Here is a 20,718-nt window from a genome sequence, read left to right as displayed (position 1 = left end):
ATTTGAAAATAAATCAATTCTATAATTAATTAAATATGGTTTAATTTATATTTTAAATTAATGGATATCTTAATATTATTTTTGGCTAAAACATCATATAACAAACAAGTGTACCAAAAGGAAAAACACCCAAGGTCCCCAGTTCGAACAAAGAAACGTGAAAGGAGATGGTACCTTTGTCATTATCTCAACATAATCTCTGGCCGCCGGAAACTGGGTCTACGGCGTTTAGAGGCTTCGCAACCGCCGCATCCATACACGCCTGCGACCATCTTCGCCGTCACCTCCGCCTTGGCTTCCATATTCGCTCTTCCCTTCAGGTTCACCTACTCTCTCTCTCTCTCTCTTGTACTTTTCTCCTAAAGTTGAGTAGATCTTCTGGAACACAAAAGGCTTAAACTTTCATCATCTGGCTACTTTGTGAATTGCTCTTCTGCAATTTTAGTGTGTAAATATTTCAACTTTCAATCACGATCATTAGCTGCTTTCAAGGTTCATCTCATTTTGTCTTGGACTCTCTCTGCTGCTTTTGACAGAAACTACAGCAAGTCTCTGATGCTGCACGAACGGAGTTGTCAAGAAGAGTCGTTCTATTCAATGGGGCTAGCTTCCTCCGGTCTAGAAATGATGATTCCAGATCTTCCTTGTTATCTCTATGTTTCTTTAGCGGAGGAGGAGAGAGTAGGATAGATCCTAGAGGTGAGGAAGGATCATCATCATCATCATCGAACCAGGAGACTTCCAAGAGAAACACAAGCAGTGGACGGAGGTGGACTAATGTCCTCCTTGCCGTTAACGTTATGTAATGTGTTTTAGTTCACTCAGTTACAGACAACAAAGATCATGTCTTTTGGTTTGATATGTTGCATTAGAGGAAATGCTTTATAGTCTTATGGGTTTCATTCTTTGTGTCAATGACAGAATGTATATTGCACAAGTTGCATCCAATGGCAGAGTGTTGACATGGGGAGCCAAGGTATCATATATTCAGAGACTTTATTAAATACAAGAGTGAGACAGTTTGTTTCTTTCTTTCTTGCTGCAAATTTATCATGTGTGGGTGAATTGCAGGTGAACAGCTTAATTGATAGAGGTCAGCTATGGAGACTGGCTACGTCTTCTGTTCTTCATGCCAATCCTATGCATCTCATGGTCAGTTTCTCATCAACCATTCAACCCTTTTATGTATGGCGCTAAACTGTTTCCCCCTTTGTGTTTAGATTAATTGCTATTCTTTGAATTCCATTGGACCAACTGCTGAGAGTTTAGGTGGCCCAAAGAGATTCCTTGCAGTCTACTTGACATCTGCAGTTGCAAGTAATTGATGTCTCATAGACTTTAATTGATGTGTATGATGATTATAGTTCTCTGTTTCAGATTCTCCTGACTTACAAAAACCATCTTTAAGAGTTCTAGGTTCAGCTATGAGTTACTGGCTCAACAAAGCGCCATCAGTTGGTGCGTCCGGTGCGATTTTCGGATTGGTAAGTCTCTTGGAACCTTAAGCCTTTCTTCTCATTCAAAAATGAAGTTTGTTAAATGAAACCTCTTTTTTCCTTTTTGTAGGTCGGCTCGGTAGCTGTGTTTGTCATGAGACACAAGCAAATGGTCAGAGGTGGCAATGAAGATCTGATGCAGATAGCTCAAGTCATTGCCTTAAACATGGTGAGTAATACAACATTTTAAAAAATCTTTCTAAAGTTCTAACAAGCTTTTTTGACTAAGTGCAGACATTGGGTCTAGTGTCCAGAGGCATAGATAACTGGGGACATGTAAGTGTAACCAAATCATGCCTTCAAAATGTATTAAACAGTTAGTTCTATGTTTCTTGGATTAGTAGTGGTCTGATAAATTAACATCTCTGGTTGAATTCAGATTGGTGGCTTACTTGGTGGGACTGCAATGGCATGGCTTGTAGGACCGCAGTGGAAGTATGAGTATACAACAAGAGATGGTCGGAGGGTCTTCGTAGACAGAGCTCCAATACCGCTCCTTTTGCGGTGGAGAAATGAACGGGGACGAAGCTGAACAGTTTTCTCTTTTGATTGCCGTGTGAATATTGGATGTGTATTTTGGAGGATTGTGATTCTTGGTTCAAAGTAGCCAGCTCATTACTAAAATGTTATGTTTGATGTCTTAAATGTTTTTACAAGAGCCAAGTTTGGATTAATCTTTGTTTATTAATTTAAATAAAGTTTAATGATAGATTTAATTGTATTTTTGGGTTCTTTAGGTTTAAAAGGGGATAGCTTTTCTATAAAATAAAAATGATATCTGAAGTTAATTTTAATTAACTTCAATAAGTAAATCAGTTAACAAGAAACTAATTAACTTATACATATTAATGCTCGTAAAAATAAGCCATGAGTTTAACTATTAATTAAATCTAATGAACTTTCGAATAAACCTAAACACCAATAAATTTGAATTTTTTTTTGTAGATAAGGAGGTAAGCCTAAATAAATTTGGAATTTTCAGTTTAGATTAAGTTAGATCATTGATTAGGTTAGCCAAATTTGTCACCCATAATGAAAGGTGCAACAAATCAAACAAGCAATGGGGTGGGGTGAAAATTTAATGATCGGAGCAGCCATGAATTTCTCCTATATATATTTCATAGCATTTTTTACCAACAGCAGTTTTAATTTGGGAGGATTCACCACGATCTGAACATTTTCTTATATAGTGGCTAATATAAATATAATATTCTATGTCGAATATATGACATAATACTGAGTGATTATATCAAATTGCGGTTACGTTTATGGTATTGCAAAAGTTGGTATATCCAATTTAAAAACAAATTAGTTACATTTTATTGATAGTAAATAGTAAGCATATCAATGACCGTAAATTATTTAAGGAACCCATATATATATATGCATGTCTACAAACAAAAACACACAAACCAAATCTCGACAGAAAACTAAACAAAACCAAACAATGAAGCTTCACATGTTATGGCTCGTGTTGGTATTAATAGCTGTCCAAGCGCACGCAACAAAGCAAAGAAAGAATGCTAAAATCCCTGCATTAATAGTTTTCGGAGATTCAATAATGGATACTGGTAACAACAACAATCTCTCTACTCTTCTTAAGTCCAACTTCCCTCCTTACGGCAAAGACTTTCCCGGTGGATTGGCTACTGGAAGATTTTCTGATGGAAGAGTTCCTACTGATCTAATTGGTAATCGTTTGAATTATTTTTATATTTGATTATATACAGAGTTATATCTTGCACAAAAAAAAATACAGAGTTATATCTATATTTAATTTTTATATAGTTCTACACTTGTATTAACTTTTAACCAATTTTATTTCAGCGGAAAATTTGGGGTTGGCTAAGACAATACCAGCATACCTGAGCCCAAATTTGAAGCCTAGAGATCTTTTGAAAGGTGTATCATTTGCATCTGGAGGAACTGGTTATGATCCATTGACAGCTCAAACTATGGTATATTATCATATAATATAGTTGATTAGTTTATTTATTTAGAAAAATAGGGAGTTGGCTTGGAGGCTAAAACTCTTAAATTACCTAATAAGAATTTTTAGAAGTCATGGATTGTTCCGGTTGAGAGAGGTTTGATCTCTAAAGAATGCTATTTAAAACGGTGTGGATCTCGTTCTAGGGGATGTTAGGGCTTTCAGGATTTTTTTTTGTCATCAAACATACAAGGGATTTTCAGGATAGAACCTTTAAATATTCAGAAAAAAAATTAAGTAACTAATATAGAATTTTTATGTTGTTGATTTTTTGTAGTCGGTGGTATCAGTGTGGGATCAACTAATATATTTCAAAGAGTATATATCAACGATCAAAAAACATTATGGAAAAAGAAAAGCTCGGTACATTTTGGACCATAGCATTTTTCTCGTGGTTTCTAGTAGCAATGACCTTGCTCACACTTATATATCCCAATCTTATAAATATAACTCTACATCGTATGCTACTTTCTTGGCCAAATCAGCAGTTAAATTCGTAAGAGTAAGTTGGTCAGATTTATTCAAATATTAAATCAAACAACAATAAAAATAACAGCTAATAATATTATTTATTTAATAATATTTAGGAATTACACAAGCTTGGAGCTCGAAAAATTGGGGTGTTTAGTGCACTTCCTGTTGGATGTGTACCACTTCAAAGATCAGTGCGTGGAAGTGTGTTAACAAGAGAATGTGTTAAACCCTTAAACAATATGGCAAAACAATTCAACACTAGACTTTCTCCAGCACTGAGATCTTTGAATAGAAAGTTGGATGGTATTATCCTCTATGTTGATGTTTATGAGACTTTTCTTGACATGATCCAAAAGCCTAAAAAATACGGTTAATCCATCTCACAAATACATAGATATATTTTTCATTCCTTTGTATTAAAATGGTGGACTGAGTTATAAGTAAACATTTTATTATGTTTCAGGTTTCGAGGTAGCTGATAGAGCTTGTTGCGGTACTGGTTTTCTCGAAATTTCTTATATGTGCAATTCATTTAATCCATTCACATGTTCTAATTCGTCGGCCTATATATTTTGGGATAGCTACCATCCAACTGAAAGAGCTTATCAAGTTATGGTTGATAAGTTACTCAGCAAATACTTAAGCAAACTCTTTTGATGTTAAACATTACTTACTTCTTTGCGTTTCATTGTATTTATCCTTCTTATTGTTTTATGTATGTGATTAATTCATTATTGAATGTTCAACGTCTTGTGCACTGGAATAATTTGGATATAATCTTAATGTTCCATGTTTGCAACCAACAGTAATCTTAAATGTTTTGAAAACTGTGATTCTACCCGATACATTATTGGAACTCTGTTTTAGTACATATGTTAAATTGAAATTTGTTTAAATAAAAAATGTTTGTCTTAAGATTATTGTTTTAATATCACAAAATAGACACCCAAAATAAATATAACTTTTTAAAAAATTAAGTAATATTGTGCTATTTGTACTGTTGGTTATATTTCCATTAACCGTAGAATATAACAAATAAAGTTTTTATCAAAGTACATACAGATATCAAAAAATTTAATAAAACATTTTTGATTCGAAAATAGATATAATCCAACACCAAAATTCAGAGACAAAGATAAAATACTTAACCATTGAAAAAAAACTAAAGATAAACTTATTGTTCCGTAAAAACCTGGGAGATAGCATTATCCAAATATATAAAGTATAATCCAAACTAAGTTAGGAAAGTGGAAACCCTAAAGCCTCTTAGCAAACAAATCTATTTGCCAAAACTTCAAAGACAAAGAAACCACGCGAGAACCAAACTTGTAGACAAACTACAACTTTGTGATTCCTCTCTGTCCCATCATGGAACCGCAAGCTCCGTCGTCAAGTCCGAAGCTACGTCTGCTCTGTAGCTACGGTGGCCGGATAACGCCCATCCCACCGTCAAACTCCCTGGAATACATCGGCGGCGAGACCCGCATCGTCGCCGTTCCCCGTGACATCTCCTTCACCGCTTTCTTCCAGCTTCTCTCGGGCAAGCTTCTCTCTGGCCGCTCCTTCTCGCTCAAGTACAGACTCCCAGGCTGCGACCTCGACTCTCTCATCACCGTCAGTAACAACGAAGATCTACAAAACATGATCGCTGAGTATGACTCAGCTAGTCCCCAACGCATCCGTCTCTTCCTCTTCCCCGAGTCATCAACTCGACATCCTCTGTCGGTTAACTTGCTTGGACTCGAGTCGCCTATACATAAAATAATCTACACATCTTCGTCTTCCGTTGTTCCCTTCCCGATATTCCCGCAAAGTAATGATACGGCGGCGAAGCGTGTGGATCACGGAAAGATCCATGCAACATTGGAAGATACTCGGATTAAGGAGGAGGAACCTATGAGCTCAGCCTCGGAGTTGAACTCCGCGGCTGATGCGGGAGTTTCGGATAAAGAAACAGAGAGAGTAGAGATTCAAGATCAACCACGACGAATAGTTGTTCATAGGGATGTTGTATTGGGTTACCCAGCCCAACCCAACCCTATAAAATATAAACCCAACCCTATTCTAACCCAACCCAACATTAACCCTAATAGTCTATGCATAAAGGGGTTGGGTTAGGGTTACCCATTTCATAAAATTTTTTTAAAACAAAAGCAAATAATATTAACATGATTAACACTGTTTAGCTATTTTGAGAATTTTGATGGAAAATGAGATTTTGCAAATTCAACAAAAAAAACAAAATTTTGTGTTTTTGGCAGAAAACCTTAATTTTTTGATTTGGATAGAAAAATTCAATTTCTAGGTTTTGGTGGAAAAACTTATTTTTCTGATTTTGGCAGGAAAACTCATTTTTGTGGTACTGGCGAGAAAACTCAATTTCTCGGTTTTGGCAGAAAACAAAAATTTCTAAATTTTGACGGAAAAATTTGATTCCCCAGTTTTAGCGGAAAATTCGATTTCTCGGTTTTGGTTGGAAAACTCGATTTTCCGGTTTTGGCGGGAAACCTCGATTTCTCGGTTTCTCGGGAAAACTCGATTTCTCGGTTTTCTAGGAAAAAACCGATTTCTCGTTTTTCTCGGAAAACTCGATTTCTCGGTTTTCTCGGGAAAACTCGATTTCTTGGTTTTCTCGGGAATACTCGATTTCTCGGTTTTCTCGGGAAAACTTGATTTTTCGGTTTTGACAGAAAACCCCGACTTCTCGGTTTTAGCGGGAAACCCCAATTTCTTGATTTTTTCGGGAAAACTAGATTTCTCGGTTTTCTTGGAAAAACCCGATTTCTCGGTTTTCTCGAAAAAACCGATTTCTCGGTTTTGGCGGGAAACCCTGATTTCTCATTTTTCTCGGGAAAACCGATTTTTTCGGTTTTCTCGAAAAATAAGATTTCTCGGTTTTCTTGAAACCCCTGATTTCTCGGGAAAACTCGATTTCTCGGTTTTGGCGGGATAACTCGTTTTCTTGGTTTTGGCGGGAAACCCTATTTTCTCGGTTTTGGCGGGAAACCCCAGTTTCTCGTTTTTGGCGGGAAAACTCAATTTCTTGATTTCTCGGTTTTGACGGGAAAATTCGATTTCCCAATTTTGGCTTGAAAACTCGATTTTTCGGGTTTTTCGGTTTTGGTGGGAAAACTTAATTTATCGATTTTGGCGGGAAAAACCAGTTTTACGGTTTATGCGGAAAAACTCTATTTTGTGGTTTTTTGTGGGAAAACTCGATTTTGTGGTTTTTTTCGGAAAAACTTGATTTTTCCGATTTTGGCGAAAAAAATCGATTTGGCAAAATATTTTTTTTTTGTGATTTTGACGGAAAAAAATTATTTCTGAAATTTTATAGAAACTTTTTTAGCAATTTTAACGAAAAATCTAAAAAAAAAATTGAGGGTTTAACCTACACCAAAATATTGTTCTATAACAAAAAATATCTAATAGGGTTAACCCTGTGAAAACCCTTTATTTCTTTAGCCCAACCCTAAAGTGACCCTAAACATTTTATGAATAATACATCTGGGTTAGGGTTCTTAAATTATTGAATGGGCTGGGTCAGCCCTAAATCTCACAACCCTATATAACATCCCTAGTTGTTCAAGAGCCTTTGCAGCAGCAGCATCAATATTTACCGATATTCTACTTACCAGTCTTGCCGATGCAGCCACATACGGTGACTCGTTCAGTGAATGGTTACGCGTTGTCTCCGGCTATAGAATATTCTTCTGGAGTAGATCCGGTGCTGGAAAATAAGGAAACTGCGACCTGAGTGGGGTTTCTTCCAGGTCAAGTAACCCAATTAATCCCTTTTGTAGTTTAGGAATTAACCTTTTTGAAAAATTAGGATTCGACTTCTCTTATAGAATATGAGTAATGGACACGTGAACCGATCTCTTTTGGACAAATGTGGTTTGTGCCCATCGTGCGGTTTCAAGATTATATGTGAAAAATAGTACTTGGGTGAACTAGTTTGGTTTTCAATCTTTTTAAAATAAGATAAAATAAAATAGGAGACAGTGAAGTTGATTTATTATTACTATTTTGTAATCGTTCAAAACGTTTCAAGAGTGCTTCTGTCTATTCTTTCTTATTTATGTTTAGTATTTGATAAAGCGTATGAATTCCACCAAAATCGTTCAAAACGTTTTTTTTGTAATTGAGATCTAATGGTGCAATCCTATCTGTGATAATGTGATGGTATGGAGGGAAGATCACTGGATTTGGATCTTGTTCGAACAAATTCAGGAATAGTGATGAGCTTGGGTTTATGGAGGAGGATCAAAGTCACTACCGGAGCCAACCAAAACATAGCAATAGTCCAAAATTCGACAGTTATATCATAATCACTTAAATTGTCAAAATGTAAGTTTACCATCAAAGGGTTACTCTGAATAGAACCAACAAACAAAAGCCCATGATAATCTGACAGTTATATCATAATTACCTAAATTGTCTAAATGCAAGTTTACCATCAAAGGTTACATATACGTAACCTATTTAATATGGGTCACTTGCTGAACTCTGACTTTTACTACGAGTGATCTTGCTGAACTCTGACTTTCTGTCCAACCAATGTCTTTCTAACTTTCTGACTTTCTGCCCTTGAAAATCAACTATGTCTCTGAGAAATGAGAATAACCTAAACAAATATTCGTGATCATCAAAACGGCCAAAAAGTATTTATTGATATGTTTTTACACATTTGTTAGAACAACGAGCAAAACAGGGTTACAAACTTTATCACCGCAAGGGACAAAAAATAAAACATAAAATTGGAACTTGGCTTTCAAATTAAAAGAAAATCTATTGTAGCCATGACTCATATGGTCTAGAAAATCTTTTTATTTGCTTCCAAGAGGGATAGGGGAAGTGATCTTATTAGCTTGACTTTGTGTTTCTCTCAAAGCAGAATCTTTCTCTTCTTCCCCTCCTCCTCCTCCTCCTCGTCGGCTAACTAAACTCTTTCTTTCGTCATCATCAGACTTATTACTAGTCTCTGGTGGAACAACTTGTCGGAAAAATCTAAGCATCATCTCATAGGTTGTAAATGTAATAACTGCCGATGGAGTTGTCCTGAGCAGATTAGTTGCACATCCACGGTACATTCCAGGGATCCCTTCGCTTCTAAACACCTTCTTGATGCAATCAACGACTCCTGAATACTTATTCTCAGAGTTTCTCATTTGCCCTTGTTCTTGAAGCTTCGCTCTAATCACCTGTGGATTGTGTAACATAAAACACCATTTTAGCTGTGAAGGTTATGAGCCTAAGAGTGAGGAGGCATATAGAAGAAGAAGATGAAGAGATATACCTCGTGTGGGTAAGTCAAAACAGAGGCGAGTACTTTCGCTATAGAAGAGGCAATAGCAACATTCCCAGGACTCAGATTCTCGACTGATGTGTTATCTGAGAACTTTAACAAGCTTTGATCAGAAACTAGCAGCACCATGAGAGGATTTTGATTATGTAATAATATTAGTGGAGGAATCATGTTTTTACCCATTTTCGCCATGTACTGCTTAATCTTTTCGTATGCTGGAAACTGGATTGCAACATGGCTTATTCCCGCCAAAGAAGGCAAAAGGCCACTGTTCCAAAAACATCTTAAAGGTTAACTAACATGTGTACAAAATCACAGAACTTTCAGTTTTTGATGTAAGATAGATACTGACCTGTACAGCCCTCGGAATCCTTCTTCTTGACAAATCCTACTAAAAGCAGACATTACGCTTTTGTAAGGTACCACGCCTGGCCTGATCCCTTGCGTCTGAGAAAAAGCGAGACAACATTCAATATGAAAAGAACAGTAAAGTAAAAGCTAAAAAACAAAATGAAAGAGGACAAAACTCACCATCAGTCTTGTCTTGACAACCCAAAGTGGATTAGTTGCAATAGATGTGGAAGCTCCAGCACCAGCAGCAGCTACCATGTTGGCCCCAACACTAAGTGTGCCATCTAATCAGGAAAACATAAAACAGTTGAAATACCAAACGATTAAAAAAAAAAAGACTTCGGTCAGAAAAAAAAAATAAAGCAATCTCAGGACTGCAATACTAAGCAGCACAACAAGATTTTTGTAACTAACCACTTGACTGCAGGACATCCTTTAGCTTTCCATACACTGAGAAGTACACCTACATGTGATACCATAACATCACCTACAAGCAAATACATCACAAATCTCGGGAGAAAAAAGTAAAGGGGTGCTTACAGCCCAATTTGGGAGGAGAGCTATGATAGTTGGTGAAAGCCCTCGATACATTCCTCTAAAACCTTCATTCTTCACTATATTCTGTAGGCTTGTAATGATCACACTACCTGATAATTCACAACACATGCACCTTGTTAACACCTATATGCACAAGATCTACAGCTATCTACTTTAATTACATTCTTAAGTAAAAGTACCTCTCTTTCCAGAGGCGGGAGCTTCAGGGAGACCAAGAACCTGTAACCTCGTTTTTATCACATCTAACGGACAAACAAAAGTCGCTGCAATTGCCCCTGCAAATAAAGAAAAAATAAAGTTTCACAAAACCCCAAAATCAACACACCAAACACGAACCCAAGAGACGAAATTGAAAACAGAGGAAGGAGAATCGAAAACGGAACCTGCGGTGGCTCCGGCGCCGGCGTTGCATGCGGCCTCTCGAATGCTCCGGTAATCAAAGGTCGAGCTCCCGTGATCAATCATCTCCGCGGAATCTAAAACCCTAGGGAATCTAAATCTCGAAACTTTTCAATGCGAGATCCAAGTAATGGAGGAAACTGGGTGGCGTGATTCGAGGGTTTATATAGAGTTAGTTCCCGTCGCTCATGTGCATTGGCCCGACCCCGAAAAGGATTGAGATTTGGAACGTGTGGGAAGGGTATAAAGGAAGAGACTTTGTGCGTTCTTCTTCTTCTAAGCAGGTCGCGTACGATTCAGGCGTCCAGGTCCAACCCACACGGAAAGGGGTTGAAGATAAATTATCTGAATCGATTTGATTCCGCGGAGATAGAGAGAGAAAGAGAAAGAGTGTTTGAGTTTTGGGATGGCGTCACGCAGATCAATCAACACACACACAACCCAAGAAGAAAGTTGAACTCTTTCGCTTATGTTTTGTTGACACCGATAATTATGTCGTAATTGCTCTTCCTAACTTATCTTAATCAATTAACTAAAAGATCATTACGCAAGATATATCTCTATGTAACTAAAAATAAATAAAAACTCTAATTTGACCACAAAAAACTTAAAAATAATAAATAAAATAAATGTTGGCAGAAAACTAAAAACAAATAAATATGAGTTGGTTAATATAATCTGGCTGATTCTAGATGTTCATATTATACACTGGTAAATCAGAAAATTATATTCAGTAAAAAATAATCGAAATAAGTAAAATGACAATGCAGATCAGGTTTTGTAATGAATACACAAGTCCATAATTATCAGTGACAACTGACATGATTAAACTGAAGGCCATTACTTAATTGCTACTGAAGCCCATTACTTGAATTGCTTGATATAGTTTATAGTGTGTACTCAAGAGTGGATTGCAGTTCAAACGTAAGGGTATGGCTGCATATCTGACTGAGAAAACAAATCACTAGAGGTAAAACTCATCTCTTAATCCAGATAAAATTGCATTACCAAAAGTGTATCCTTAGAAAAAATGTATAGAAAAGACAATATCACTAATAATGTTTCACTAGTTACATTGATTTGATTCAGTGATTCTTAATCCATAAGTTCAAAGCAAGTTGCGGATTTTATTTTGTGGTACAGTGGAGAATCGTTACATCGGTAGCCGGATTCGATTCAAGATCAATAAGCCAGTTTAATCATGTCAGTTGTCACCATATAATCTTCTTTACATATCCAGAAGGAAGAATAGTATTGGATCTTGATTAGTGAAGGGTGGTGATTACATCTTTATTTATCAATGTGGGTTCCTTGTACTGATTTAGAAGTCACAATTGATAATATCAGATACAAATAGGATCGACTATACTTTATAAATCATACTTAAAATACATATAGAGTAATCTTTAGATTCACGTTTTATGTTCCTGAGAAGTTGGGAAATAGTACTAGTAGCTTTGCTGTTTTGGTAATATCCTCTTTTCATGAGCACCAGTTTCATTACACTCCAAACAAATCGAAAACTTGACGTCAACCTCTCTCTGTGATTGTAATTGTTAAATATGAAGTTATAGTTTCAACTGACCTTTGCACAAATATGAAAAATTCTCAATTTCTTTTTGATACAAATATTACATTCTTGTGTTTTGAGATTTGTATCTCTAGCAAACATGTCCCAGCATAATGATATACTGAAAAGCATTTATTAAACTGATGTAATTATCGAAGCCCAAAGAAAAGCCTAGGCTTATAATCTAACTGAGCTGAGTTTGAAGCGCATATGCATGAACTTGACAGGAGCTTGAGTAGTAAGAAGGATTACATATTTACATGAGTTAATAAAACTTCTAATTGATCATAAGTTTGGGCTTCAACAGCATTTGTCTAACCGAAATCAACCAACCATCCACATAAATTCTTCGGACCCTTAGTATAGGGATAGATGTTTTTCAAGTTTTTGTGGTAAAAGACAAAATGATCAAAATGTTTTATTAAGAAATTTTATTTTTTTCTATACTCTAGATATATAATACAAATAAATAAATAAATAAACAGATATTTTTAATAGTTTCAAATTATTGTTTTCAAATTCGATTTCTTTTTTTCCGATTTTTTCTGATTTTTTAGTTTTATTTTTAAAACTCGAAAATATTTTATGAAACTATTTTAAAAAATTTAAGTTTCAATTTTTCAATATTTTATTTTATAAAATTTTAAATTTTAATCTCAAAACTCTATCACTTAACTCTAAACCATAAGATATATATTAATTAACCATATAATTATAAATGTATATTTATTCTTTTAGTAAAATATTTAGTTTATTTTGATCTTTATAGACTATATTCGTGATAAAAAAAAATTTTGAAACTATTCTAAAATATTTCTCGAGTTGTAATTATGAATTTATTTATTTTATACAGATTTATTCATGTTGCCAAGTGCATCATTTTTTCTTTATAAGATTGGAAGTTCACACTGTGAACAGATTTGTTGATCTTTTTTTTTTGAACACAACATATTTATTGATCATATATTCATTTCTGAAAACTATCACTATATTCAGTTTCTAATTACAACATACTTACGTACAATAGGTCTCATGGAAAAATAAATTAAACCAAAAAAAATTATTTTGATTAAAAAGATACTTAAAACTGAAAAATTCCATAAAACAAAAAATTGCCATATGTAAACTTTGAAATTTAACCTAGTAAAAGTAGATTATGAATTTTGCAAAACAGAGAAAAGGAAAAAAAAAAAAGGAAAACTCCGACCGAGATTGTGCGGTGAGTTACGAACTTACGATTAACGGCTGAGATGAAAGGCTAGAAAAATCCGACGTCTGTGAACTCACTACTCTTTTTTTTTTGCCGTCAAGGAATTTTATATAAAAGAGAAGATGGGCCAAACCCAGTTACACATTCAGGACTAAAACATCCAAAGCCCAACAACATGAACCCAACAAACACAAACGGGCCATACTACCCCCTAGAGACCCAATACTAGACCCACTACGAACCGGCGACTTCCGCGAGAAAGGAGACAGAGGAGACCGGACACGTGTAGTGATCGGGGCCGTTAGCTGGACACGGGCCTCTTCTGTCTCGACTCTATCGACACCTCCGAAGCTTTCAAACTGGAGCTTCCACGACACCTGAAACCGACCCTTTCGACTTACCACCACCGGAGATTCACCAACCTAATCTCGTTCGTCGGAGCTTCAAGACCGTCGAAACCTCCTTCCGAACTCATCCCCGTTCTTCATCAACTAGTCATCACGCCATTGGAAAACGATCTACACTCGAGATCTCCTTGGCCTTTGAATCACTTCACACCCTTGACACGCGCATAGAGCACCACTCGGATCTTTTAATCTCAGCTGGAAGCTCACGAAACCTCATCCATCGAGACCAAACCACCTTAAACACCATCGCTTCAAACTTAAAACAAAAAAAACAAAGCTAGAAACCTAAACCCAAAAGGATAACCGGGTTACTAAACGGCAGTCCGGAGCTTTGGTAGCCTCCGTACTCCGTGACCAAAAGTTGGCGACGACAAGTCTGACGGAGACTCCCATCCCGAAAGCTAGGGTCGGCGACGATGGATCTACGGTAGCCTCCACCTCCCGGAAAAAACAGACTTCACAAACAAACCACTCCCACATCCGTGCCTCCATACGACCGCGTCTTCACTCCACAACACCGAGCCACCGCTTGGGATAGAGGCGTAGGCAGAGCATCGACAAGGCGGTCGTTGGCAGGATGATGGAGAGGGAACTTGAAGGCACAAAAACAGACAATCAAATCAGGTTCCGGCGCCGGCACGGACGCTCACGCGCCGGCCACGCACCGGAATCGATCTAGATCTAAACTTCTCTCTCTTCTCTCTCCGCGCTGGACGCTCTCTTACTTCATGAACTCACTACTCACTTAGAAGAAAATGGAAAATGTTCTGAACCCGGGAAAATATAAAAACACCGAGCACATGCGCATTTTAGCGTAGCTTCATTGACATTACCGAAAGTACCCTCCGATCCAACAAAGACCCTCTGCATCCTTCACCGTATATATATATATATATATAAAAAACAAACCTTTGGGCTCTCTCTGACGGCACCGTTAACAAAAAAAAATAATAATAAGAAAAAAACACCGCCGGTTGAATTTTCCGGCGATCTTAGAAAGAGCGATTTTCTCGAGAAAGTCTTCGAGTTGCAGCGAGCAAAGAGAAGAGACTGATCGTGCACCGATTCGAATGGTACTGCGCGGTGAGATGATGGCAACGACGACGACGAGGAGACCGGAGCGGCCGAAGAATCTCCACAATTTCACGCTACCGAGCTTGAGGTGGGGGAGCCGGCGACACCTCAAGTGCACGAAGATCGACGGTTCCACGAGCTCCGGCGATCACCGTCACCGTCTCCGACGTCGATCTTCGTCTCTGCGATTCGCCGGCTCCTCTGTTCCGATCCGCGAGCCTGAGCATCGGAGCAGCAACGACGGCAACAATAACGACAGCCAACGTCGCCGCGCACGGTTCGAATCTTTGGATGACGGCGGCGGCGAGGAAGAGGAGGAAGAAGGGATCGAGGAGTTCAGGGTGAAGATCATGTCGGATCTGAAGACGGTGAGAGATAAGATCACACAGTCTATGTATGCTCTCAAGGAGCAACACGAGGAAGAACGTAAAGCCGGCGATGACTCCGGCCGAGAGAAGGAGGTTTCTCCGGTGGTGAAGAAGCCGTGGAATCTGAGAAAGAGAAGAGCAGCAGCAGCGTGCAAGGAGGCGGTTGAGGAGAGGACGGTGAATCCACCATCGCCGCCGCCGAGAAACGATTCGACGAGGGTGATGAAGGAAAGAGGCGGAGTGGTTGAAGCCGAGACGACGACGATGATGAGGCCCAAGTTCTCCGTGAGCCTGTCGAAGAAGGAGATCGAGGAGGATTTCATGGCGGCTTTAGGTCAGCGACCACCGCGACGGCCGAAGAAGCGGCCGAGAACGGTTCAGAAAAAGCTCGATGTAAGTAATTTTGATTTTTTTTTTTAAATTTATAATTTACTTTTTTTTATTGATATGGTGATCTTATTTAACTTAAATTGATTTTTTTTTCTTGTTTGGCTACAGAGCTTGTATCCTGGGTTTTATCTTACTGAAGTGACGCTTGATGCATATAAGGTCCCTGAAGAAACCAAGGTTTAATTATGATAATCATCATCACGACTTCGTTTGTTGTCTATCTTTTGAAAATCATTAGCCTTTATAGTTTTTGGAAAAAAAGTTGTGAATCTTTTTACTTTTTACAGAATATGCAGAGATGATGATGATGATGATGAAAATATTGTGTAATTCAGTTTGCCGTTGAAGTTTTCGTGTTCTCAATGATTCTTTCTTCTCTGAATAAACTGTACAAAACACTGTTGGAGATCGTGTAGGTTCCGGTTGATTAAATACATAATAAAGTTTTTTTTTCACAAAAAAAAGGTTTCTTTTTTTTTTGAGAATGATTAAACTACAAATCTTAGACAGAGAAGCAATAGCTTCATGGAAGGATCATGTTTTTTTCACATGAAAGAAAACAGGCAGAGAAAAACCAAAACATCTTTTGTGAGATTAGGTAAACAAATAAAAGGCTCGTCTTTTCATCTACTTATGCATCAAGCTACAGTTACAGATCTAGTAACAGTTTAATTAACGTGTGAAGAAGAGAGTTTTCGGGGTCAATGCTCTTTGAGATTTGAGGATGTACAAGAAGTTTCCTTTGGCTTATATGCTAATGATATTTAAAACACACCGTTAAACTTGGAAAGGCTGTGCTAGTATGTTTTGATTCCTAGGAAAAGTACTTGAGAGACCAATGTGGGGACTTCACTTTTTTTTTCTTTCCCGCGTCGGCTTCGTTTCCGCTTGCCCGAGTTTTGAGTGCTTTGACTCGTCCTTTGCCGTTTTGGTTTAACCAGATAATGGGTGGGGCTCTCGTTGGCTCAGCACCCTCTATCACTATGGTGAAATTTATGGCAAAACTAATAAATAGTTTTGAAGTTTATAATAACTGAAGCTACGAATGAATAGTATAAAATATGATCAGTTAAGAACTATAGGGTTTTAGAGAGAAGCACTTGAATTTTTGTGTGAAATTTTAGCTGTTAATATTTTCATCTATATTTGTATTTTTTTCTGTAATCCACTGCTCCACTTTAATTTAATGTTGATATATTAAAAACTAAAAAGTATCAACAGATATAGTTTGGGATTTTGTTTCCTTTTTTTTCCTGGAGTTTTGGATATATATCTGTATTTTTATTATTTTTAAAACATATTTTAGTTCAAACTGGAAGTTATTAGAGAAAACATCAAAACAATGAAACTCGAATGTATCATATAACCAATAGATAAACCATCTATGGTGTCTTAATAAACCATCTAAGTCCTAATGCCCAAGAAAGGTAAACTGTACCAGATGGAGACCTGTTCTCTGAGCTCAACTAAGATGGAATTGTCTAGAGGCTCAGAGCAACATACTCTTCTTAACTTTCTTCAGATGTAAGAATTTATAACGATGAACAAAAATGTAAGAATGAAGTTATGAATTGGTAACAAAAGCAAAGCCCTTCCCTACCAAAAGTTACCACAGGAGCACTCACCATTCCGGAAATGATGAAACCTCTTTCTGTCTCTCAAGACAATGTCACGCTGCACCACACGCGACAAGTACACAAAGAAGTTATGACAATCACCACAAGTCCTCAAGTTCTTGAACACCCTAATAGCTCTTCCCGGAGGAAGTTTCATCAGCCCAAACGCAACCGCAATCTTCTCGCTATGTGTAATCAACATATCTTGCTTGTGACCATCAGACTCCACGTCGTGCAACACGAAGTTCGTGTCCGGTACGTACCCGAGTCTCCTCATCTCTTTCCCCAGCTCTTGAAGATAGCTGTAGACAGCTTCTGCCTCTGGATGCGAGGTATCATCCACCAGAAACTTATGCACTTGCGTCTCCACCTCTATCCAGCTACAAGCCAGTTCCTTTTTAACTCCTCGATCCCGCATTAGTTTACGCACCCTTGCCGCTTCCTCCCACTTTCCAGTAGCTGCGTACATGTTCGACAAGAGCATGTAGGTCCCATCATGTTCCGGTATGAGTTCAAAGAGTTTCTCTGCAGCTACGATCCCTAGCTCCATGTTTCCATAGACTCTACAACCCGAGAGAAGAGCTTCCCATATCTGTGCAGTAGGTTCAAAAGGTAATGATTTTATCACGCTTTCCGCTTCAGAGAATCTCCCAGACCGACAGAGCAAATCTATCAGCCTTGAGTAATGATCAGCACCTGGAGGTATACAGTAAACACTCTCCATCGAATCAAAATACCTCCTTCCCTGGTCCACTAAACCAGCGTGGCTACACGCAGTCAAAACCGTAAGAAACGTAATCCTATCCGGCTTTATCCCTTCCTTCAACATCTCCTCATACACATCCACCGCTTCAGCGCCATGCCCGTGCTGTCCCAGCGCAGCGATCAAAGCGTTCCAAGAAACCGAGTCCTTACAAGGCATTGTCATAAACACCCGCCGAGCTTCCTCTACAACCCCGCATCTCGCGTACATCGTAATAAGCGCGTTTGCAGAGGAGAGACTCGACTCAAACCCTATCTTAACCAGCTGAGCATGGAACTGCTGCCCGTTGCAATAACCTCCTAGTACAGCGCACGACTTGATCACCCCGGAGAAGGCGTAATCGCAAGGCTCGAAACCTTCATTCCTCATACAAGCAAACAGCCTCAAACCTTCTTCTCCAAACCCGTTATCAGCTAACCCCGAGATCATTATCATCCACGTCAACATGTTCTTCTTCTCTCCCATCTCCTTGAAAAGCAGCTTCGCCTCACCTATATGCCCAGAGCTAACGTAACCCGACAACAACGCGTTCCAAGAAACCAAGTCCCTCTCCGGCATTTTATCGAAAACGGCTCTAGCCTCATCAAACTTACCGCATTTATAGTACAACGAAACCAGAGAGTTATCAAGATGAAACGAGAACTCCCCTCTTCTCAACGCGTACGCATGTACTTCCTTCCCCACCTGAAGCAATCCGGAAGTAGCACACGCTCTCAAAACGCTAGGATACGTAAACGCATCGAGCTCGATCCCAGACCAAACCATCCTTCTAACCATCACCAACGCCTCTTTAAACAACCCTCCATGAACATAACCAGAGATCAAAGCGTTATAAGCAACCAGCTTCATCCTTTCGTCCATCATCCCTTCGAGCAACTCTACCCCGGAATCAAAGAAACCGTTTTTAACATAACCAGTCATCATACTCGTCCACGTCCTCTCGTCTTTCTCGCTGATCTCATCGAACACTCTCCTCGCCGAGTGTAAAAGATCAAACTTTGAATACACAGAGACCAAAGCGTTCGTAACCGAAGTGACGGAACAAGCTCCGGACTTTACCGCCGCGGCGTGAAACTGCCGCACGCACTCCCTCTCCTCTTCGGCCACGTGGGCCAATCCGGAGAGAACGCTCGCGAAAGTGAAGTTATCCGGTCTGAACCCTCCGCGCTTCATCTCGAGAAACGTGCTCGCGGCGGAGTATCCGTCGCCGGCGTGCGCGAGGCCGGTGATCATCGCGTTGTACATCACGGTGTCTCGGACACTCAGCGGAGTCTCGTCGAAGACGGAGCGAGCGAGGGGGATGTCGCCGGAGGCGGAGTAACCGGAGACCATGGTGGTTCTGGCGATTCTGTCCGGTTCGGGTATTTCGTCGAACAGGTGGCGCGCGTAAGCGAGCTCAGACGATTTGCAGTAGACATCGATCAGACGGTTGAGGATGTGGGCGCGTGGATGGAACCCGAAGGTGATGATGTTGGCGTGGACGGCACGTGCGAGTTGTAGAGACGCTCGTCGGAGAGGGAAACAGAGGGCGAGGTTCGCGGCGTAGCGGTTGGCTATGGTTCGGATGTGCTCTGGATTCGGTTGCATTTCATGTTTTTGTGGTTCGGTTCGTTTCTCATAAGTTTATACCAGAAAATATCCGGTTAAGAGAAAACCAAATAATCAAATTATAAACCGGAGAAGAAAGTAAAGCGAAGAGAGCTTTTGATCCAAGTTTAAAGCACACAGCAAAGGTTTAAATCCTAACACTTATATCTAATTTTTCCATTGTTTTCTTCTAGGTTACGTACACCAGTGATTATTTCCAAGAGTTGTATGATTTGGCAGTCGAGTTGATTCGGAGAGGTCATGCTTATGTTGATCATCAGGTTGAATAATTTTTTTTTTTTAAACCTTCATACAGTATTTATAGGTTCCTGTTGCCTTTTCCAATCAACTGTCATGTGTTACTTTAAGCTGCACTGTAACTTACTCCACAGATAGAAACTCATTTCACTCTACATTATTGATTTTCATCTTCAGAATGCTGCTGATACAAAAAAGTACAGAGCGGAGAACATGAATAGTCCCTGGAGGGACAGGCCTATTGAAGAATCTCTTAGACTTTTTGACGAGATGAGACGAGGAATGATTGAGGAAGGGAAGGCAACACTGCGAATGAAGCAGGACATGCAGAATGATAATTGCAATATGTATGACCTTGTTGCATATCGTATTATAAAGGCAAGTGAAACAAACACTATCTCTGGGTTGCAGAATAACGTCTCCTCCCCCATTCTTGGGGTATCTGATTTTTGTTTGTATGTTTTGCAGTTCACACCACATCCTCATACTGGTGACAAATGGCGCATTTATCCGACCTACGAATTTGCCCACTGCACTGTTGACTCTCTCGAGAATATAACACATTAGGTCTTTTCGATTTTGCAGCATTAAATGCGACATTTCTGACCCTTTTTTTTTTTGATATTTAACTTTTTGAATTTTATATCTCCATAAAATGTAGCTGTGTACTCTTGAATTCGAAACCCGACGGGGCTTCATGTTACTGGTTACTACATTCCCTCGATCTCTACATGCCGTATGTATGGGAATATTCACGGTTGAATATCACAAACACTGTAATGTCCAAGCGTGAGGTTGGTAAAATACTCAAAAATACTTTGCTTTTTTAGCAATTTTGAACATTTTATCCATGAGGATCATGTGCTCTGGTTGTATTGATTTTTTTTTTGTCTTTTTGC

At 38.7% G+C, this 20,718-nt stretch overlaps 6 protein-coding genes across 8 annotated transcripts; 4 read left to right on the top strand and 2 right to left on the bottom strand.

Moving 5' to 3' along the window:
- The first annotated feature begins 124 nt into the window (after positions 1–124).
- Positions 125–2,205, top strand: LOC108820700 (RHOMBOID-like protein 10, chloroplastic). Of its 2 annotated transcripts, none has more exons than XM_056992954.1 (9): positions 125–320; positions 537–769; positions 922–976; positions 1,072–1,152; positions 1,221–1,317; positions 1,417–1,484; positions 1,567–1,665; positions 1,731–1,772; positions 1,876–2,205. In XM_056992954.1, exons 1-9 carry the CDS (start codon positions 168–170, stop codon positions 2,026–2,028), a joined length of 981 nt encoding a protein of 326 aa, XP_056848934.1. In that variant the 5' UTR covers positions 125–167; the 3' UTR covers positions 2,029–2,205. The 2 variants fall into 2 exon arrangements, with proteins under 2 accessions (XP_056848934.1, XP_018449203.1); XM_018593701.2 differs by having other exon boundaries at positions 537–802.
- Positions 2,206–2,907: 702 nt separating this feature from the next.
- On the top strand, positions 2,908–4,723 carry LOC108821383 (GDSL esterase/lipase At1g59030-like). 2 transcript variants are annotated; one of them, XM_018594420.2, is made up of 5 exons: positions 2,908–3,187; positions 3,324–3,454; positions 3,764–3,988; positions 4,074–4,329; positions 4,424–4,723. In XM_018594420.2, the coding sequence occupies exons 1-5, from the start codon at positions 2,944–2,946 to the stop codon at positions 4,615–4,617; spliced, it is 1,050 nt and encodes a 349-aa protein (XP_018449922.1). In that variant the 5' UTR covers positions 2,908–2,943; the 3' UTR covers positions 4,618–4,723. The 2 variants fall into 2 exon arrangements, with proteins under 2 accessions (XP_018449922.1, XP_056847843.1); XM_056991863.1 differs by having other exon boundaries at positions 2,920–3,187; positions 4,074–4,263.
- A 428-nt stretch (positions 4,724–5,151) lies between these two features.
- On the top strand, positions 5,152–8,023 carry LOC108819769 (uncharacterized). The gene is made up of 2 exons (XM_056992433.1): positions 5,152–5,977; positions 7,542–8,023. The coding sequence occupies exons 1-2, from the start codon at positions 5,329–5,331 to the stop codon at positions 7,715–7,717; spliced, it is 825 nt and encodes a 274-aa protein (XP_056848413.1). The 5' UTR covers positions 5,152–5,328; the 3' UTR covers positions 7,718–8,023.
- A 587-nt stretch (positions 8,024–8,610) lies between these two features.
- LOC108819253 (nicotinamide adenine dinucleotide transporter 2, mitochondrial-like) lies at positions 8,611–11,079 on the bottom strand. Its single transcript, XM_056991530.1, has 9 exons — positions 10,561–11,079; positions 10,357–10,452; positions 10,160–10,266; positions 10,034–10,082; positions 9,800–9,903; positions 9,621–9,715; positions 9,448–9,536; positions 9,260–9,354; positions 8,611–9,164 (listed from the first exon to the last, which is right to left on the bottom strand). The coding sequence occupies exons 1-9, from the start codon at positions 10,640–10,642 to the stop codon at positions 8,790–8,792; spliced, it is 1,092 nt and encodes a 363-aa protein (XP_056847510.1). The 5' UTR covers positions 10,643–11,079; the 3' UTR covers positions 8,611–8,789.
- A 3,589-nt stretch (positions 11,080–14,668) lies between these two features.
- Positions 14,669–16,003, top strand: LOC108819523 (uncharacterized). Its single transcript, XM_056992644.1, has 3 exons — positions 14,669–15,598; positions 15,704–15,772; positions 15,883–16,003. The coding sequence occupies exons 1-3, from the start codon at positions 14,834–14,836 to the stop codon at positions 15,895–15,897; spliced, it is 849 nt and encodes a 282-aa protein (XP_056848624.1). The 5' UTR covers positions 14,669–14,833; the 3' UTR covers positions 15,898–16,003.
- A 911-nt stretch (positions 16,004–16,914) lies between these two features.
- On the bottom strand, positions 16,915–19,725 carry LOC108819549 (pentatricopeptide repeat-containing protein At1g25360). Its single transcript, XM_018592606.2, has one exon. It carries the CDS (start codon positions 19,559–19,561, stop codon positions 17,192–17,194), a length of 2,370 nt encoding a protein of 789 aa, XP_018448108.2. The 5' UTR covers positions 19,562–19,725; the 3' UTR covers positions 16,915–17,191.
- Between the last annotated feature and the right edge of the window lie 993 nt (positions 19,726–20,718).

Source organism: Raphanus sativus, chromosome 8 (genome assembly GCF_000801105.2).
Source record: "Raphanus sativus cultivar WK10039 chromosome 8, ASM80110v3, whole genome shotgun sequence".
Classification (NCBI taxonomy): Eukaryota; Viridiplantae; Streptophyta; class Magnoliopsida; order Brassicales; family Brassicaceae; genus Raphanus; species Raphanus sativus.
The sequence above is the reverse complement of the archived record's forward strand: the minus strand, read 5'-3'. Positions and strand labels throughout refer to the sequence as shown.

Bases quoted from the DNA above. Each gene is read 5' to 3' on its own strand.
- LOC108820700 (XM_018593701.2), top strand. From the start codon at position 168: ATGGTACCTTTGTCATTATCTCAACATAATCTCTGGCCGCCGGAAACT. The intron at 1,153-1,220 runs GTCAGTTTCTCA...CTTTGTGTTTAG, and splicing joins CCAATCCTATGCATCTCATG to ATTAATTGCTATTCTTTGAA. The intron at 1,773-1,875 runs GTAAGTGTAACC...GGTTGAATTCAG, and splicing joins GCATAGATAACTGGGGACAT to ATTGGTGGCTTACTTGGTGG.
- LOC108821383 (XM_018594420.2), top strand. From the start codon at position 2,944: ATGAAGCTTCACATGTTATGGCTCGTGTTGGTATTAATAGCTGTCCAA. The intron at 3,188-3,323 runs GTAATCGTTTGA...ATTTTATTTCAG, and splicing joins AGTTCCTACTGATCTAATTG to CGGAAAATTTGGGGTTGGCT. The intron at 3,455-3,763 runs GTATATTATCAT...GATTTTTTGTAG, and splicing joins CATTGACAGCTCAAACTATG to TCGGTGGTATCAGTGTGGGA.
- LOC108819769 (XM_056992433.1), top strand. From the start codon at position 5,329: ATGGAACCGCAAGCTCCGTCGTCAAGTCCGAAGCTACGTCTGCTCTGT. The intron at 5,978-7,541 runs GTTACCCAGCCC...TAACATCCCTAG, and splicing joins TCATAGGGATGTTGTATTGG to TTGTTCAAGAGCCTTTGCAG.
- LOC108819253 (XM_056991530.1), bottom strand. From the start codon at position 10,642: ATGATTGATCACGGGAGCTCGACCTTTGATTACCGGAGCATTCGAGAG. The intron at 10,453-10,560 runs GTTCCGTTTTCG...CTTTATTTGCAG, and splicing joins CGGCGCCGGAGCCACCGCAG to GGGCAATTGCAGCGACTTTT. The intron at 9,355-9,447 runs GTAAAAACATGA...TAAAGTTCTCAG, and splicing joins GCAGTACATGGCGAAAATGG to ATAACACATCAGTCGAGAAT.
- LOC108819523 (XM_056992644.1), top strand. From the start codon at position 14,834: ATGGTACTGCGCGGTGAGATGATGGCAACGACGACGACGAGGAGACCG. The intron at 15,599-15,703 runs GTAAGTAATTTT...GTTTGGCTACAG, and splicing joins CGGTTCAGAAAAAGCTCGAT to AGCTTGTATCCTGGGTTTTA.
- LOC108819549 (XM_018592606.2), bottom strand. From the start codon at position 19,561: ATGCAACCGAATCCAGAGCACATCCGAACCATAGCCAACCGCTACGCC.